The 20,829-nt window shown below is 38.5% G+C and overlaps 1 protein-coding gene across 1 annotated transcript; it reads left to right on the forward strand.

Annotated features, from left to right (window-relative positions):
* The first annotated feature begins 9,140 nt into the window (after positions 1-9,140).
* On the forward strand, positions 9,141-14,137 carry LOC104437781 (carotenoid cleavage dioxygenase 8 homolog B, chloroplastic). The gene is made up of 6 exons (XM_010050807.3): positions 9,141-9,501; positions 10,216-10,959; positions 11,228-11,421; positions 12,925-13,114; positions 13,274-13,376; positions 13,714-14,137. Exons 1-6 carry the CDS (start codon positions 9,196-9,198, stop codon positions 13,857-13,859), a joined length of 1,683 nt encoding a protein of 560 aa, XP_010049109.2. The 5' UTR covers positions 9,141-9,195; the 3' UTR covers positions 13,860-14,137.
* The last annotated feature ends 6,692 nt before the right edge of the window (positions 14,138-20,829 follow it).

Here is a 20,829-nt window from a genome sequence, read left to right on the forward strand (position 1 = left end):
TAGTACAGATTCAATTTAGTCTTGAGGTTATATGAAAATGTTCAATATTGTATTTCTATTAATTCAAATTCGAAAACAATATTAAAAATTTTCATATAGTTTAGAGACTAGGTTAAATATAAACAAAAAATATAGAGAACACATTGAACAAATTAAAAGTTCGAGAATGATATTGCATATTGAAATAAAGTTCAGGAACCAAATTGAACAAATTACAAGTTTAGGGATTACATTACACATTAGGCTAAAACTTAGAGACCATTTGTATTATTAGCCTAATCTAAATACAATATGATACACGTTCAATTCAACTTTGAAATGTTGTTAGGTAACAAAAATAAAAAAGGTTTCTAATGCATTATATTCATTATCAATATTTCGAAAATTGAATAATTGCTTATTAGTACTTTTTTTTTTTTTTTGTCATCCTACTCTAATTCTACTCTATACTCACTCGCAGACTTGTGTCCCGCCTCTTGCGGGGCATGGGAGTCGCAACCCACTCTCGAAACTTACGCGTCCCTACCCCCATCTCCCCCTGAGGAGGTGGGGATTTGAACCCCGCACCTCCCCCTTCCATGTTGGAAGGGTGGCCACTGGGGCGAACCCCCAGTGGTTGCTTATTAGTACTTCAAGACACTCGTTGATATGACTAATTAATTAGTGAAACTCCGTGTTAATTGATTACACTAAACACTTATGATGAATGTTTTTGCTTTCACATTGACGATACACTCGTGACTTCATTGCCCTTAATTCTCCAACTCTCCAAATTTTCAAAATCCTATCCATTGATTTTAGCATTTATATACGGAGTCATCCCAACTTCTGTTGTGGTGTCTATTTCCTTCTTGGTTGGAAAATACTCGTAACGTCGAACACTGTATTATCAAAATGTCGATCACAATCAAGAGGGAAAAAAGTGAAAAAGCTACACTTAAATCGAAAATGAAGCAGCAGAAAAGAAAAAACTAGCAGCCCCAAAAAAGGTTATAAATCATTCCATACCGATTCTATTAATGTTAGAATGCTGCTAAGGAGGTGAATATTCTGTCATTGAATAATAAATCTGCCACAGAATCTTTTGAATGCCCTTGGGACATTTTTCTAGGATGCTTTCCTACGTTCTCAATGTCTTATTATAGATTCATTTGATGCCCTCCCGTCCGGAGCCCATTCTGTTTTCTTTTGCCTTCTTGTTTGTTTTTCAGCTTTTTGGGCCAGAACCGTTTTTGTTAATAGCATATGCGTTACATTAAAAAAATGAGAAAATAATAACATAATGTTGAGACATAATAGATGCATAGTATAGCAAAGGTGACTAATCACAACAGCAACAATAATGCTGTAATATATATCTCTTTCGCATGATTGTAATTAACGAAACACGACCGAATCAATCCAATAAAACGAGTCTAGACAAGGGAAAGCAACTTCGGTTTGATTTCAATTCCATTTGCCAAGACTCCCCTTTGCCCATTGGAAATAAAAAAGCTGTGTACAAACAGCCCATTGATCATCGGGAAGGAGACAATCACCATCCCAATGTGCTTGCAGTCATGTCTCTCCTAGGATTAGCGTCTGGCTTAACGAATTAAGACAAAATGCCCTGTACAAATAAGTCCAAGGATCCCAACAGCCAAAGAGACAAATGGCTCCATGGACTATTATTACAACTCTAGCAAAAACGCTCTCGAAACTAGAGGTGGCAAAATGGGTCTTAAATCCATAATGACCTATTTAAATCGTAAATAGGTCATATATGAGTCACTTATTTTTTTTTGAAAAAACTAGTTAAATGAGTTTAACAATTGAAGACTTAAGATATATTATGAGTCTCAAGTGAGTCTTAAATGGGTTGGACTCAAAACCCATTTTCATCTAAAGCCTTACAATCTCTCTCTTCACTTTTTAACTTTACAAAAATATTTTTTGATAAAAATCGAAATTATAATTATTTTTTATATTTCAATTTTTTTCCCTTCTTCCTCCTCCCTTAGCCGGTGGGCTGGCATAGCGACGGCCGGCAACTGGCCAAGCGAGGCTCGAGCCTCATCGATCTAGCGAGCCTTGAGTTCGCTGACATCGGGCGAGCTCAAGCTTGCCGAATCTGGTGAGGGGCAAGCTTGAGCTCACCTGGCGCCTGCGAGGCTTGAGCTCGCTAGCATCGGATGATGTGGCGAGCCTCGAGCTTGTAGGTGTTGGGTGAGCTCAAGTTTGCTGAATTTGACGAGGGGCAAGCTCATGGTTGCCAGTGTCAGGCGAGGCTCGAGCCTTGCTGATCTGGTGAGACAGAGGCCTCACTAACGTCTAGCGAGGGCAAGCTCGAGCTTGCCAATGCCGGTGAGGGGCGAGCTCATCGGCGTCGAGGCAAGCTTGGCGAGCTCAAGGCTTGGCTGTGGCTGGTTGCCGGCCATCATTGTGGCCATGACCGATTGAGGAAGAAGAAAAGAAAAAGAAAAAAGAAAAAGAAAAATTATATTCTTAAAAATAAAATAAAAATAATTAAAAATTAAAATTTTTAAAAAAATAAAAAATAATTAAAATTCACTTTTTAAAAATAATTTTTTAAAAAATTATAAGAATTGTCCATTATATTTGTGTTGCATAAAAGTATGTTAGCAATATCATTTAAAAAAATAATAAAAAATAAGCTATCTTAGGTTTAGTTAAATGGATCGGGTATGGGTCAAAAAATTTGCATTACAATAAATGAGTTATAAATGGGTTAAATATGTGGATTTGGGTCGAACCATTTATGACTCGACCCAAACTCGATTCAACCCATCCGTTTAACGTGTCTACTCAAAACACAACATTCAATGGGCATATTTTGTTGCACATATTCTCCCTCGAATAGGACGTATAGTCGATTGCATCGACTTTGTCCACTTCGTGAAGGTCGAGAAAACTTTCGCAATTTGTAAGCTGTAAAAAATATTTTCCACGACAATTACGTGTTGATTAGGATATATTATTGGGCGAAGTTGGCAATCCGTGGCTCTATTTGAGACGCTTGAAAGCGAAATTTACCTCCGGAAAATCTAGGGATAATCGTTTTGACTTCAAAAATGCGACAAGTATTGCTTCGGACGTAATTTGAGTTACGACGGGTTAACATTTTGCTCTTGGCTTCTGCTGATGACGCTGACGTTCTGCAATGTCCGCGGGGAAACCCTAGCTTCATTCTGGTCTTCTTTTCCCTTTGATCCTTTGTTGTCATTTAATAGGGAGTGAGTTTCCTTGGGTGGGTTGGATGTAATGTAACTACTGAAAGTCAAAACCCTTTGGGAAAATGCAAACTACATTTAATAAAAACTCCTTTGCAAAGCAACTTTAGATTTAAGTAGTATTTGGTTTTAAAAAAATATATTGCAAGGACTTGGCTGCAATTTTTTTTTTTTTTTGAAAAATCAACTATTTGCCGCTAGTGAGATAGATTTAATGTTGACAATTGTTGGCGGAGGTTGCACAAACCCAGGTGGCCCTCATCGAGGTTGTGTGACCTTGGCAATCATTGTCTAGGGTTGTGCGACCGCAAGTGGCCCTTGCCAGGGTTGGGCGACCATAGGTGGCCAGGCTTAGGGTTGCTGGCAAGCCTAGGCGTGGCCACCGGGGTCACGCATTGGCAGTGCTGACACGGTGTGACACATTGGTAGTGCCGACAACCAGCCACAAATCCTAGAGATAGTGAGGGCAAGATGGCAAGAAAAAATGTCTAGAAATAGCATTCCACTCAAGATTAGTCCCTACTTGCTAAACATCTTAGCATTTTTTCAAGGGGTTTTGGAGGTCGAAGGATCATCGAAAAAACTGAAATAAATGCAGATTAAAGCTTACTAACCAGCATGATATTTTGAAAAAAAAAAAAAAAAAAACATTTGCGATTCTTTTATACTTTATGTTAGATGCATACGACAAGCTTTCTTATAATCTCTGCGCATAATATGGAACTTCATGTTAGGATGACAAAATCTGGCCCCATGAAGGTGCGCTAGTGACCTCTGATAAGTTTTTTTCTTTTTAAAATTATCTAGGATCATTGAGGAGGAGGCTTTACTGCCTGGAAGCTCTGGAAACATTCTAACCGAAAACCCCACAAATCAATTAAGATCAAGCCTTTTCCCTGCCTAGGTAACCTCGATTTAGAGTAGTTCATGGCTTTCACCACTATGCACAATCTTTAGATTTTAGAACGTCGCCATTGCGTTGGAATAATAGAGGTCATATTCTAAGCGTAGTAAAGATTTGCAGAGGTGAAAAGTAAAAATAGGAATAGTACCTCGCCAAGTTTAGAAGAGCCTTCCTGATTTAAGTCATATGTTTTGTTTGAAATCGTTAATATATCAAAGAAAATCATACAAGGGCCCTAGTGCCCCTGGAACTTGGAACTTCTAGCATTTGTTAGAGAAGGAATCGAACATGATTTCGAAGATCGAACAATGTCGCCAACTCCTCCTCCTCCTCCTCATCAGCATCATCATCATCATCACCACCAACTCCTCACCATCATCATCATCTTTATCTTCATCTTTTTGTACAAGTTCATTTTGTTTTACGTAATGTAATTCATCCCATTGAATCTCTGAATATATCCACTCCGTAATGAAGCTAATTAACTGCGAGTCACTCACCAACTCCTCTACCTAAAGATTTGATTTTGTTTCCCTAAAATAAAAGAGCATTAGGGTCTCATCATTGAGTCAGCAAGGTTAAATCTTGGCCAAACAGTTCAAACATATCATCATCGCCATCATCGAATTTTATTAATCTTACCTAGGACAAAAGCTCGAGAGAGAGAGTTCAGCGGGAGTTGGAGAAGTGAATAGGGATTGAGTCCCAAAGTGCATCATTTAGGGGTTGGACAAATCTCCAGAAAACCATGAATTATTTTGTACTCTTCTGGAATTTTTGAATTTTAATTCAAAGCACCCTTTTGAATTAAGAAAAAGGAAATAAAATAAAATCAATTCGCTGCTTTGTTGACCTGGACCTTCTAGTAAACATCTCTGGAATTTCTTGGCCATCTCCATTCCCGTTGAAACTAAGCAAATTGCGAAATGTACGTCCCAATGACCAATTACCCAAGTGGCAAAGGTCACACGTGAGGAATGGCATCAGCATATCAGCATTTCCCATCACAATTCACATTCTTAATCATGGGATCGGACACCTAAATTAAATTAAGGAAAGTGTTGCCTTGTTGTGGGAAATCCTAATTTTGTCCGCCATATCCGAACCATTTGATTTTGTATTTTGTGGGAATCAAGGACGGCATGAAGAGACCGGAGCAATTACTAGGGTCTTGATTTTTTCGGACAATTTCTTAGTAGTGTTCGTCACTGACGTGACCGCTTAGAGATGAATGGGACGAATTTAATGTTGTTTTATGAGCAGATTTCACTATGGAAGTTGGGTTTTCATGATATCGCTTCCCTCATTTTTAAGAATCTTTTTTTAGAATAAATAACGTTGCTTGCCACTCCCACGATAATGTATAGTCAAAAGAGTACTCAATCATGCTTTGTCAATGAATCTTGTTTTCCTTCTTACGGATTTATTTTGGCGACTGGGTAACAATCTAAATTAGCATTTGGGCATCAGATTAAACCGAACTCTCCATCCAATTGGTGCCATTACTAGAAAACTCGTTATCTCACCCTAGAAGAGTACGTGCCTCGGACAAGAATCGAACTCGAGAAGGTGAGACTTCGTATCTTTTACTTGGAAGTACCTTCTAAATTAGATTGAAACTAAGATATCTTGGGAAAATTCGACTGCAATAGGTTGAAGTTAAAGCGGGTAGATAGAAGCAACTTGTATTAGTAGAAAAGGCAGGGGCAAAAAGCATCTGAAAATCCTATAATTTTGAGTGGACAAATTTGTCATCCCATGACTTTCGTTCACTATGTGGACGCACAAATGAAATTAGACAAAATCAATTTGAAAAGAAAGGGGGACCTATATGTGGCAGACAAGGTGGACCCAAAAGGGTACTATAAGCTATTTAGTGGCCCTAAAAAAATGATAAATAACAAAATAAATAGAATATTTTTTTAAAGTGGGAATTTAGAATTGATTAGAGACTCCACTTTCCAAAAGGGGTATGGGACTAAGAAGTTTGGGTGGACTAAATAAAGCTCATCATGAAAAGCATTCTCTCGATGGAGAACGTCACTATTGCCTTGGAACAGCAATGGACGGACCAAGGATTGTGTCTCCTCCACTTTGAATGGCTAAATTGGCCGTGCCAATGTATTTAGGTTTGCTTTCGGGCCTTTGCTTTGATAATTTCTTTGAGGATGTATGTACATAATAACATAAGTATTTTCGACTGTATTTTATATAGAGTCGTGTTAGGTGCTTGATGTAATTTAGAACTCCTTGTGGAATGGTTATATGAATAAAGATTCAAATAACATAAGCCTAAAAGAAGATCTACTACATAGTATATTGCAATCGAATTTCAAATCCACGGAGACATGCGCGTGTGTATAGTGTCACAGCATTATTAACATAATCATTATATAAAATACTTTATCAATCTTTAGACTTTAAGTGAATGTACCTAGAATAGCTTCTCTCTTGAGATAGAAAAAAAAGGTTTGTACGTTGATTTTTCTCTATTAGACTATTCAAAACTTTACTAGTTCAGGGTTGGACACTTTTAAAGCATCCTGGTTGTATCGTACATCATTACAACGTGTCGTCATAATTAAGTACATTTTACGATGAATCACTATAGCCAAGTGTAAGAGTCGTAAAAAAGAAGGTCAATACCATCCGCTAATTTACCTTAGAAATTTTTGTCTAGGGTTTGCTTTCTGTGTGGTTTTCCAGCAAAACAGTCCATTAAAAAATACGGCCGCTAAAGTATGATCTAGAGACTGACAACCGTAGAGTACTTCTAAATAAAGAGATCGCAAGGACATGCTCGTATTAAGATTCACAATGTGTTCTGAAAATTAATGGGTTGATTCCGGACTAGTGAAGACAGCTAGTATTTCGCTTTTTTTCATTCGATTCAATAACTTGCAGGGATTGCTGGGAAATGTAGAAAACAGGATCGTCCTAATTCTGTTATCCACCTTTAAATCTCGCAACCTCCTATTCTCGCTCAAGAAACTTGGTGGAGGCAGAGCGATTGCCAAGAACTGGTCTAGACCTAATGACGAGGACTTTGAGGTCTGATGATCTCTCCATCAGCTTCCCATGCTTCATCTTGCACCAACTTGATACCATTTGAAGAGGGATCAAGAACCTGAGGAACTTGCCAAGGAGGGAAAAGATTCTCAACCAGCCTTTAAACTATAGTTTTCCGTCTTTGCTTTGTTAATGTTATCTCTCTGCATTGTCTCTATCTTCACAGGAAACATTATTTTGTGTAGTTACATTATGCAACGTTAATCATAGCGCAAATGGAGTGGGCGCTTTTAATGGACATCTTGAAAAGAACTCGGAAACCCCTATTCCATTGCAGGCTTGCAGCTTATCTTCTTGCTTTCTAATCTCAACTCAACTCGCATAGGAAATGATAATGACTAGTTAGCGGCAGTTCTCCAGAGAGTTGGAAAAATCCAAGGGAAAGAGACAGGTTACGAGAGCGAAGAGGTCATAGTGATCCCGAAAAAAATTTGTCTTCTACACGGAAAAATTAGGAGGAAGTGGTGAATATGTTGAGCTACAAAAAAGATCGTCCGTAAATGATACATTTCTCTTAACACATCTGCATCCAACTGCTGGGCGATTTGGAATGAACAAGTGGCCCAAGAGACCGACCATTAATCAAGTGAATTTCTCTGCATAATCCTGACGTTGTCATGTTAACAGGCCTCATGGTCTAGCTAAATGCCCCTTATCCTGCCTTGCCAGATAGGAATTTTCTGGTCATTGTCGTTGGGTTTATACCTAACTCGAGCTAGTGTGTCGAAAGATTCATTCAATGAGGACAGGCAGGGTCATCACACAGACAGACAAGCCAACTCATCCAACCATTGGTCATTGAGGTACAGCACTTGGATTCATTTTCCTCATCTGTTCTAATCTACTGCTTTCATATCATCTTTGCTCACAGCAGTGGAAAGGCTTTAAACGAAAGACTGATTCCTTTTAACGTTTCTCTTTTTGAAATCACAAAATACTTCTATGACCATTTTTGTGCAAAATCCACCGTTTATTTTCTTATTTATTGGTAAACTCTATCTACAAAAATTTTCAGTGGAGCATGCTGAATTGGTTGCAGGCAGTTCAAATACAAAAGCTCTAAAACTCACCCATAGCCAATTGAGAAACCTTTATTGGACTATATTGATAAATCGTCAAAAAATGTAGGACTAAATTGGTGTAACTGAAGAATTTATGACTAAATTAATCGTCATATATAGATTTAAGATTTTTTGAACAATTTTCTCGTTTTTTTACATATATGGGCCCTAGTATCACATGTCAAGTCTTCTGAATTGTTCTATGGCTAAAACTTTTAGAATAAACAACCACACATTCAATTATACAGCATCAGAGTTCATATTTTTAATGTGAAAATAATCCTTCTCAGTGTAGCTCTTCGCACCTTAACACAAAAAAGATTGGAATTATTCTATATCATATTTTCGATCTAACTCCATGAAAGGCCCTTCTAATACTTCATTTAGAAGGGTTTTGGATAATCAATCAAAAGGAAAAACTTAGGTATGCATGTCAGATTCAATTTTTGATACCTTCCATTCGATACAAGGCACCGAGTAACACTTGATATATAGAACCCGAAAGAAATGTTCTATTTTAATATTTCAAGGCCCCCAAGAGGAGGTAAAACAAACCAACTTCTTTCATTGACGTCCCACTGGAGGGAGGTTATTGCGCTAGCTAGCTAGTTTATAATAAGAAGGGCAATGGCACAAATCCAGAAGTACTGAATCAATATGTATATAAATATAAAAGTTCCTCACAGTGGAGGGAGGTAGTTGCGCTGGCTGGCTAGTTTGCATATATATTATATCCTGAAATCATATTTGGTAAGTCCATGTCCTCTAGTGGAATGGTATTCCACCAATCAAGATTCCATATGTAGTTCCTCACCCACCCAGACACCATATATATGTCTCAGCACTCACTTCTCTTCAATAAGCCATTCGATAATCTCTCTCTCTCTCTCTTCCCAACCGTCAACTCCTTTTGCTCTTTGTTTGTTCTACTATGGCTTCCATAAGCTTCTTAGCCAGTCCAAACTACGTTTCGCACTCTATCAAGGCATCTTCCAAAAGCTTTGATCATTTGAAAGACGGGTTCTCCTTTGGAAATAAGAACTTCCCCGGGAGGAACTCATGGGGCGACCCTCAAGAACTCACCATCGCGAACGTCACTAGCCAGGCCTCAGTCATCTCTCGGCCATCGCTGGGAAAAGAAGTTGTCAGCCAGCCAAATCACATCGCCTGGATGAGCGTCCGGCAACACCGGTGGGAGGGCGAGCTGGTCGTCAAAGGAGAGATACCTCTCTGGCTGGTTAGTCTGTGTTTGATATTTTTTTTTTTTTGGTGGTCTCTCGGTCATGTTTGCGCATGCATGTGAGTCATATCTTTTCACGTCCCCTAACTAAATCTCTTCTCCATTCTGCTTGTTCTCATGTCGCCATATGCAGCAAAAGGGAAGAAAAAAAGGAACTTATTTTGTTGGTTTGAAGTCAAGCCAAAGATGAGAGAGCAGCTTTTTCAAATTTCTTATGTTCAAGCCGATAACGATAAATTAAATAATGGGACGCCCTCCATCATGATTAAATATTAACCTCACTCATTTAAGTCAGCCATATAATACTAAGTACAAATACATATGCCGTGTTTTCTTTCATGTCGCGCTACCCAAATTACTCTAATTATACACTTCATTAGTAAACTATGCTGTTCAAGTAATTGAAGATTACTAGAAGAGAGAGGTTTACCGAAGCGTAAAAGATTTGTATTTTCAGACGTTATAGATTCAATAATATCGTCGTCAGTGTGGGAGAACAGAAGCCAGAAACTTACATAGCAAAAAACAAAAAATAAACTTACATAGTAAAAATAAATATTTTTTTACAGATTTCTTATAAACTGAAATGACTATAATGTCATTGACATTGTAGTATCATGCATACCTGTCGTACCTGACAAATGCTTTGGCATTAGCTCCGGTGTTTTGTATTGGTTAGGGGATGTGATTGGTTGATTCAATCATTTGCAGAACGGAATATATCTGAGGAACGGTCCTGGACTATGGCACGTCGGAGACTACAACTTCCGGCACCTCTTCGACGGCTACGCCACGTTGGTGAAGCTCCAGTTTGAGAACGGGCAGTTAGTTGCCGGCCACCGCCAGATCGAATCCGAAGCGTACAAGGCCGCGATGAAGAGCAATAAGGTATGTTACCGAGAATTCTCCGAGGTTCCTAAGGCAGACAATTTCCTGTCCTATGTCGGCGAACTTGCTAGCTTGTTCTCCGGGGCGTCGCTGACTGACAACGCCAACACGGGCGTCATCAGGCTCGGAGACGGACGAGTGGTTTGCCTCACTGAGACGCAAAAGGGGTCCATAATGATCGACCCAACCACGCTCGAGACCTTGGGGAAGTTCGAGTATACCGACTCCTTAGGGGGTTTGATACACTCAGCCCATCCGATCGTGACCGATACCGAGTTCCTTACGCTGCTGCCTGACCTGATCAACCCAGGCTACTTGGTGGTGAGGATGGAGCCAGGATCGAACGAGAGGAAGGTGATTGGGAGGGTGAATTGCCGGGGTGGCCCGGCACCCGGTTGGGTCCACTCATTCCCCGTGACCGAGCACTACGTCGTCGTGCCAGAGATGCCCTTGAGGTACTGCGCGCAAAACCTTCTAAGGGCTGAACCGACCCCGTTGTACAAGTTCGAGTGGCATCCGGACTCCAAAGGGTTCATGCATATCATGTGCAAAGCCAGTGGAAAAATCGTAAGAAATCCATTTCCCTCAAGATTCATTTCGTGTAGGAAAATTTTAAAGAGTGCTCCTAAGGCACTAACAAAGGATCATTATTATGCTTTTGAAAAATATGAATATTTCTACTTGAAATATATAAATTCCGAGAAGTATGTTATTTTCTACTTATAATCAATATAACATGCCCTCTTTGTATAAGCTTTCCAATATAGATAAGTTGGTGAAAATGATGAATCTGACAAGAATGTCTGCTTTTTTTCTCTTGGGTTGCACGGAAAAGGTGGCAAGTGTGGAGGTTCCTTTGTACGTGACCTTCCACTTCATCAACGCGTATGAAGAGACGGACGAAGATGGGCGAGTTGTGGCCGTGATCGCGGATTGCTGCGAGCATAACGCGGACACGACCATCCTCGAGAAGCTCAGGCTCCAAAACCTTCGCTCTTTTGCCGGCCAAGATGTACTTCCCGATGCTAGGTGTGTTTTCCGTATATATTGCTTAAGAATCCGCATATACTCATCTTCGTTCAATTTATTGAGATAATGATAATTGCATAGAGACTGAAAAAGCTAGATAAATGGAAGGTGGGAAGTGGAAATTAGTGGTCAAATAGATATGTGATCACTCAGATTTTCCTGGCCAAATTTTACTTGTTCATGTACACATAATATGTTTCAATGCATAAGAAAATAGAATAGTAGTTCTTCGGAAGAAGGAACCCTCTTTTCTTTAGTATATATGCGTATTCTGAATTCACCAATGCAAAGAAGGCAATCATTAGATAGAAGTGAAAAATTAATTTTTCTATAAATCCTGCACGTAAATAATCGTCCGTGTGAGCAACTTTATCTCCTATTAATTTTTTTTTCAACTGGACTTACTTGGATTGCATCTTATATGAGGTCCGACGAAACCCGAGATGAGTTCCGACTTTTTGTCTTCTTCTTCCATTAGTTAATTACCCTTAATTTGAGGCCATCGAAAAATAATTTAGTCTTTGTTAGCACAATTTAACTTCTGTCGTTTCCAAAATAATACATTTTATGTCCCTTTCTGAGACTTGGGTTTCTTCTTCGCAGTCATTTTCGTCCCCCCTTGACACTCTTGATTTCATAACTTCCCGCAAAGACTGGCGTTGTCTCCAAACTTTCTAATTACTACATAGATGGAAATAAGTGAAAATAATTATTAATATATGGATAGTTACACTAAGAGAGAATGGCAGATCAATATTAGCAAATTGTATTATCTTTTAAATGGTATAATGGCAGACAAATCCTTAATTAATACGAAAAGTAGTAGAATGGCATCATGACGAGTCTCTGTGGTGATTAAAATCTTCTGTTCCCCTTTCTTGTTTCGATATGATGAGTTTCAATAATGGCCCTTTTGTTCTTTTGTGTTTGATACTGGCTTTACCTTTTCCCCCCCTTCGTTTGGCTCTTTCCGCAGCATATTAATTTATTTAACTTGAATTTTTTTTTTTCCGAAACAAACAATGTTAAAATGCAAAATCATTTATGTAGTCATAACTATAGAAGTTAAAACCTGATGTTTATTACTTTTGCTTTCTAAATTTGGAAGGGAAAGTAATGAGTATATTCCAAGTTGACATTAAAGTTGCAAAAATTGGTAGCTATGTCCATCAAAATGATTGTCTAAGAGCCTGCTCGATGAAAGAAAGAGTATAGAATGATTGCTCACGCATAAGAAAGTTATACGGGCCCAGATTTCTTGCTCACTAAAATAACAAATCTCAAATTGCACCATCACCTCCAAAAGACTTCTCAAGCTGAAACCAAGTGGTCTTTTCTTTTTTCAAACTCCCAATTTTCAAAGCCCACCTAATTAACAAAGGAAGAGAGGTATACTAAAGGCCAAGATCCTTCAATCCATTAAATATTTATTTTCTTTTCCACGTAAGCCTCGATGACAACGACAACAACGACTGTGATGATGATAATGGTACATTTGTTTAGGGTCGGGAGGTTCATAATACCATTAGATGGGAGTCCGTATGGGAAGTTGGGGGCAGCATTGGACCCAGATGAACATGGGAGAGGCATGGACATGTGCAGCATCAACCCTGCCTTTTTGGGCAAAAAATACAGATTTGCCTATGCTTGCGGTGCCCAACGCCCTTGCAATTTCCCCAACACCCTTACCAAGGTATAATATCCATGTCCCTCAAGCTAATGCTTTTATAGCGCAATTAAGATGTGGTGCCATACTGGGGAGACATAATTGTTGCATTATTGACTAGCAAGTGGAAGTTGATTTAAAGTGATTTTGTTGATGAGAAGTTGATGAGGTGAGGGGTTTTGGCAGATTGATCTAGTGGAAAAGAAGGCTAAGAATTGGCACGAGGATGGTGCCGTGCCCTCAGAACCATTCTTCGTGGCTAGGCCAGGGGCCACCGAGGAAGATGATGGTAAGAATTAGGAAATTAAATCGAAACATATGCTCATTATGCCTCATTTAAGGATAAAAAATTTAGCATGCAATTAAATCATATGGCGTGAGAGGTGGCATGGCTATCTCTCTCACACTCGAAATATCTAGTTTACACTTGTATAAAAGAAGGAAAATTATTCCATGTAACCCCCAATTCTGGAAAATCATTTTTCTTGAGTAATTGCCTTTCTAGTCCCTCGCATTTTTGTTGACTCTCCCATTTTGCAAAAATTTTGACATAAAAATGTTTTCCCTTCTTTTATTTTCCCCAATTCTCTTTTGTGAAGCATAGTGAGCTGGGGTTGCTCTTGCAGGTGTGGTGATCTCAATGATTAGTGAGAAAAATGGAGATGGGTATGCATTGCTGCTTGATGGCTCCACTTTTGAGGAGATTGCCAGAGCAAAGTTCCCCTATGGCCTTCCTTATGGTCTCCATGGTTGCTGGGTCCCAAAAAAATAAAGATCTTGCACTGGGGTATTGGTTATTTAGTTGAGAATTTGATCAACCTATCGATTTCTTTGTTTCACCAAGGTCGATCGTTTGTAGTTTAACCTCTGTGGGTACAATATTGGTGGACAAGTCTCATAGATATAGTGAAGACCAAAGATGTTGTGGCGGTCAGTGCTCCATCTGTTTGTGTAGAATTGCTTAGCGGTGAATGAAGTAGAATTCATTCTATGCATGTAAAGCTTAAGACATGTGAAATGAATTTTGCTAGTGCTATGATGATTTTAGTAGCTTCAATGTTGCAATTCCCGCTGATACTAGATGTGAAATTGGATTTATATAGGAAAACTTAGGGAAAATGTCACAAATGGTCCTTGAACTTTCATCTAATATTCAATTTCATCATTGAACTTTCGATTTGCTCAATTTGGTCCATGAACTTTCATTTAATATTCAATTTCATCCCTGATCTTTCAATTTGCTCAATTTGGTCCATGAACTTTCATCTAATGTTTAATTTCATCCTTGAGCTTTTGATTTGCTTAATTTGGTCCATGAACTATTAACAAATGTTCCATCTAGTCCCTGACTATTTGAAAATTGACCAATTTTGTCATTCCGTTAGTTAAAATTAACAGAATTGGCTTACATGGATTTTAGTCTCTTAAATATAAAATAAAAAAGGACATGTGGAATATTCACATGGAAATTACCTTTAAAACATATCAAATTGTAGCCACCATCCAAAAAAGAGATACAAAACCACTTATTCTCTCTGCTTTTGTAATTGGTGCTCTCATCTCTAGCTGATCCCTAATTTGTTTTCCTTTTTTTTAACATATATATTGACTCATAATTCTAGTAATCCAACTTAGTTCCATGTCATCAATTAATGCTCCATGTCATCACTTAATGGTTTGAACAAATGGAAGGACTAGATGGAACATTTGTTAATAGTTTAGGGACCAAATTGAGTAAATCGAAAGCTCATGCATGAAATTGAACATTAGATGAAAGTTCATGGACCAAATTGAGCAAATTGAAAGCTCAGGGATGAAATTGAACATTAGATGGAAGTTCATGAACCAAATTAAGCAAATTGAAAGTTCAAGGGTAAAATTGAACATTAAATGAAAGTTCATAGACCATTTGTGACATTTTCCCGAAACCTACCTATAAATTATGAGAGAGAGAGAGAGAGAACTTATTAGTGGTCATTCTTCCCTTCGGGGCTAGACGAGAATTTGAATGACTAGGTGAAGCAGGGAAGTCTTTTTATCCGGTTCGAGTTTGAATATTTCATCATTTTTTTCTTCTTCTTCTTCTTTTCCTGATGAGGATCTCTTATTTAAATAGATTATTTTCGAATTGTGGAACCCCTGACTATCTAACATGTAAGCTAAAACCTATTCGTACTACCTAAACAGACCAGGCAAAATGTGGAACCTCATATGAAGGTTTTTGACATAGTCTTTGAACACTTAACTCATATTCTTGTCCTCAAAGATTTTATGCTCGTGAAAAAAGGGAATATGACGAATATTTACAGATTACTTCCCAAAATCCTCCTCAACCTTTGGCCATGTAGAGCCAACTACTAGTATATTGTCTCTAGCAAATGTCACCTGCAAGATCTCCTCGATTAAACATATATGGCAGCAGAATTAAGAAAGAGCCCGCTATATTTTTTTATTTTATTTTCTTTTATTGACTATGTCGTAACTTGGTTGGTATCGAAGATTTAACTCAAATGGAGGATCAAGCAATAAGGCACGAGTCATCTTTGCTAAGGAAGAACCAGATCATCCCTGAAAAGAAGCATACAAGATTACAGTTGCATGACAATTGCTGTTATCACTGTTGCTAATGGTCGATTGGATGGCTTGACTATGATGCATGAATGTGAGAAATAGTTCTAGATCCGCAAAAGTCTCCATTTTATTGCTAAGAATCTTGAGGATGTGATGAGAAAATGCAGATTTCATCTCCTCTAGTCCATGGAAACCAAAACCAGCGTAGTCTCATTCAGGAAAAAATCGGACATGAGTTCGATGTTGGAGTCCATCAACCAAAATGTCTACGTGCGTCGAAACCCAACAATAGTCAAGTCTTAATATTTGACTTGAACGGGTGCTATATAAAGAAAGTAACAAAGTAATTGACAGAATAACTTACAACAAACCGAGGCACGGTTTCATTTGGAAAAGTTCCTGCTTTTAAGAGGAAGTAGACCCTAAGAGGTCGGTCTAGTGGTCAGGGCCAGGACGATGGAGTACGAGATTTAGGAAGTGTTGATTCGACCATGCTTCAGATTCATCAATCCAGAGACCTCTTAGCTAATTATCCTCTTCACTGATCCATAGCCACAACCATTAAGATAAAAAATTTGGTGCTAACATCAATCTGATTATATTCAACAAGAAGAAAAAGGAAAAAGAGAGAGAAGATTCTTCTGGCTGATGTCCATGTCACAGTACATCCGAGTTTGATCATATCTGGGACGATTTTGACATGCTCTAGGAAAAAAAAAGGTCAACACGGATCTTTCAATAACAAGCTTATGCTTGATGATAGTTCTCATGGAAATATCCCACAACAAAAGCAAGAAAGCTTCTTTCCATCTGAAAAAAATGTGTACAGTTATGCTTGTGCTTTGCTTCAGGACTTCAGGTGATTGTTTTCTAAGAAAATCAGATGCTTCCAGTAAGTACACATGCCTCGGAACTTATACAAAGAAGAAGAAAGCCAAAAGTCGAAAACATATATATATATATATATATATATATATATATATAGCATTTAAGTCTAGCTCTTTTGCATATTAGCAATCCAATGGGTGGCCCGTGTGTGAAATGAGTTTGAATATTGTCATGCCCTGAATCTCGAGCGCGCGAACATTCCTCGATGGTCAATAGAATTTGCGATGTCTCAGGACGTGTCGTCAATCCTTTCATTTTATGCACACGCGGAAGTGAACTAGTAAACCCCAGACAACAATCAAACATGGTATAGAAAAACAGGACAACCAATTTTCACAAAACCCATTTTATATACAGAGGTCTGTTTCAAAAAGAAACTACCGGACTATCTACACCCTCGACCCTTCCATCTCGGGCTTCGGATTCTCCATCCTAAGGACTTGAAAAATGGTTAACCACGATAGGGTGAGAATAAATCTCAGTGAGTTCACACCCTAAATCCCGATTAGGACAAAAATTCACCTAGAGGCAGCCTAAACATGCATCACTCACGACTTACCTCGTCTCAACACCTTCCTGCATATTAGTGCATCTCATATATCATATGTACACAACAAACATAATCAATAACTGGAACATATCAATTCATTCTCAAACAATTATAAGGGTCCCAATTATAAAGCCAAACCATTATGACACATTCCGTTCCGTGCTACATAATTTTGTGCCATAATCAGGCATGGCTATCTCATATTGATGGTTTATTTCACACTCAATAATTAAACTCAAGGCTCTAGAGGTGATTCCCACGAAATTACTTTATTGTGTAACACTTAGCCCTTGAGCACATATAACAATAGTATAAGGCTCTAGAGATGGCTCCCATGAAGTTACATTATCGTGTAACACTTAGCCTTGATCATAAATAGCAATAGTACAAGGCTCTAGAGGTGGCTCCTATGAAATTACGTTATCGTGTAGCACTTAACCCTTGACTACGAATAACAATAGTACAAGGTTCTAGAGATAGCTTCCACGAAATTACGTTATCGTGTAGTAGTTAGTCTTTGACTTCACATGACAGTAGTGTAAAGCTCTAGAGGTGGCTCCCATGTGACTCAAGTCGCCATGTAATACTTAGCCCTTGATTACAAGGCCCTTTACTTGTTCGCTACCGTGCATAAACGCATCAGGGTACTTAGGTGACCACACGCACATCCATACACGGCCAAGAACATCATGCTTTACATTCAAATACTTCAATTTCAAATAATAAACTTGGCCAATTTTCTTCGTATTAAAAATATCCGATAAAATAATTATACGTTGTCACACATTCAAATTGAACCATAAAATGTGATACTCTCCCATTTTAAAATCTCACGATTTTATATGGTACATAAAATAGTTTTGGCGTTAAAACCCGATACCCGGTATTTTTCTAATTAAATACCGTAAAAACAATTTTTGCAATAATATCCAATAATCACCATCGAGCACTCAATTGCACAATTAAGCAATCAATTTCATGATGTTACACATGAATTTCTAGCATGCCAAACATCAACCAAATTACCAAATATGCATTGTCCAACAAGCACAACATCAAAAACAATCACAAAACCACTACCGGCCCTAACCGTCAGAAATCGAGTCACTTGCGCGTCTCCAAGTTTAATTCCAAAAATATAATCAAACAAGCTCTGAAAATTCTCAAATTTGAATATGTTATAAATGACACCTAAAAGAACATTTTTTTATGAAGAAACGTTAACCCAGATCTTTATATATTGAGAGCAATAAATCGCCAAACCATTACAAAAACTGTATCCGTTTCCAGAAAGTTTATTTTTCCAAAACCAGCTTGGTTCAAGCTCCAAAACCTGTCCGTTTGATCTAAAATCTGATATGTTAAACTAAAATATGTAATGAACAAATTTTGTGAATAAAATCTTTTAAAAATTGAACTCTAAGAGTTGATAAAAATTCTTTGAACACCAAAAGGTTACTGTTTCCAGTATAATCCAAGATTCTATTTTGCAAATTACGAAAATACAATCTCATTCTTTTAAGTCTCTAAAATCTTGAATAAAATATATGTTATAGGCAACGATGTCTAAAAAATTTCTCAAGAAGGAAGTAATCTCAAAATTGGAACACATTTCCATCCACGAAAATAGCAAACAGCGAGGGTCTAGTGAACTAATCGGGGGAGAAATTCAGTAAACCAAATTAAACCACCCTCATTAGTACTAATCTAACCAATTAGATCAACATTTATACATCTTAAGGTTATCTAACCAAGTTAGATTAATAATAATCCATCTTAAAGCTAATCTCACTTAATACTAATTTAACTAAACTAATTAACACTAATCTAACCCCATAAGTGTAATTAACAATATAATCAAGGATTATGGAGTTAACTCACTGGATTAGCGAGAAAATGAGCTCACGGAAACGGCGGCGCGATGGTGGTGAGATCCCATGATTACAACAACTCTAAAGGAGGCTCGGAAGAGGTTGAAAAAGCCTTAAAAGCTCACTGCTTGCTATTGGAACTTCTATTCTACGAAGGGGCTGGTAAAGGGGGTCGAGGTGGCTGGCTAAATTAGACAGGGGCAAGCGGTGATGGGGACGAGCGGCTGGAGCGACGAATGCGAGGAGCTGGCTTGGGGACAGTAGCAGTTGCGACGGGCGATCGGCCAAGCAGGGACGGCAGCAGCTGCGACGAGCGGTTGGCCAGGCGACTGCGACACGAACTAGTCCAGACAGTCGCTCGGCTGGCTGGTCGCGGGGGACCGAAATCGCGTGTGGCTAGTCTGGGCAGTGCAAGGGCTAGTGGCTGGTGGTTGATTAGTTCTGGCTTGGCTCTGAGTTGTAGTACGTAAATGGAGTGAAAATAGAGAATAAGTGAGGAAGAAAAAGGCTGAAGTTGCTTCTGCTGGAAGGGGGCCGTGCATGGGGAAAATAGAAAAAGAAGAAGAAGAGAGAGAAAGGGGGACAAGGGGCCAAGAAGTATTGCATGCAGCTACTCATCTTCCACTTGAGTGCTTTGTGCCTCAAAGCAATGACTGATCTTCTACTCGTCTTCTGCCCATATTGTCAAGGCTCCAACCAATGACTGATTTCTCCTCAATTCTCCACAATTAACTTCAATTTGATAGCCAAAATTGTTGAGGAGGCTGCCCATACAAATTTTATGCATTTCCCTCACCAATTCCTCACTAGTTACTTCAATTTGATGGCCAAAATGTCATGGCAGCAACCCATATAATTTTCCCTTCAATCCTCCACATATCCACCCATTTTGAAGGCCAAAAATTCACATAAAAGTGGCCATCCGAACACCAATTCTAATTTGCTGAAATTGATTTTTCTGCCAAAATTCTAGGCTAAATGGAATTTTCACAAAAGATGAGGCGAGGTCCTAAAATAAATCATGACATGCTCGAATGTTCGATTCCCGAAATCGAGTTCAATTTCGTGGTTAAAATCAACCAGACGCAATTTTAGTACAATCCAACCTATCGGGTAGCTTTTAGAGATTTTATCACGATTGTATCTCTTAACAACTTCACCTAATGGGTTAGTTAACTTGTGAGTGATTAGCTCATAGAAAAATGATCATAAGCGTGTCGATGAAAAGCCCATTTCATTTTATCGAGACGGGTCGAAAATTCAAGATGTCACAAATATAATAGACCATAATCTCAATCTTGAAGGCGAGATTGATGAAGGCCGAAACTTTCTGAAAAATAATTCCATGGGATATTGGAAAAGATTCACCAATTTGTAAAAGCCAAAATCACGGTTATTTGCAAAAATAAAGATTGAAGGGAGCAATAAATTCGGTGGATTGATTTTGAGTGATTTTTGTAGCAAATTGAAAAGGAAGAAAGAGAATAAATAGAAACAAAAAAATGGCATTCCTTTCATCTTCTCTCTTTTTCTTTTTATGATAGGTGGCATTGCTTGGAAAAGGTCGATACGGACGGGAACCCTCCTCGCCAGATCTGTTGAGGGTGAGGCCATCCTAGCCTAAATAGAGGCAAGCTTCGACAAGGGCCCCTCTTGCAAGATATGGCCTAGGTGAGGGTTGGCTTGACCAGATCTGGCGAGGGAAACCTCACTAGCGCTTGCCCTTACTAGCCACTACCTATAGCCAGAGGCCGACGACCACCAAATGATAAAAAGAAAAGGAAAAAACAAAGCGAGAAAAAGAATAAAATATCCATTTTAGTTTTCTCCTCTAACCAACCTCCTAACTCCTTAAGTAAATG

Source organism: Eucalyptus grandis, chromosome 3 (genome assembly GCF_016545825.1).
Source record: "Eucalyptus grandis isolate ANBG69807.140 chromosome 3, ASM1654582v1, whole genome shotgun sequence".
In the NCBI taxonomy this organism is placed as follows: domain Eukaryota; kingdom Viridiplantae; phylum Streptophyta; class Magnoliopsida; order Myrtales; family Myrtaceae; genus Eucalyptus; species Eucalyptus grandis.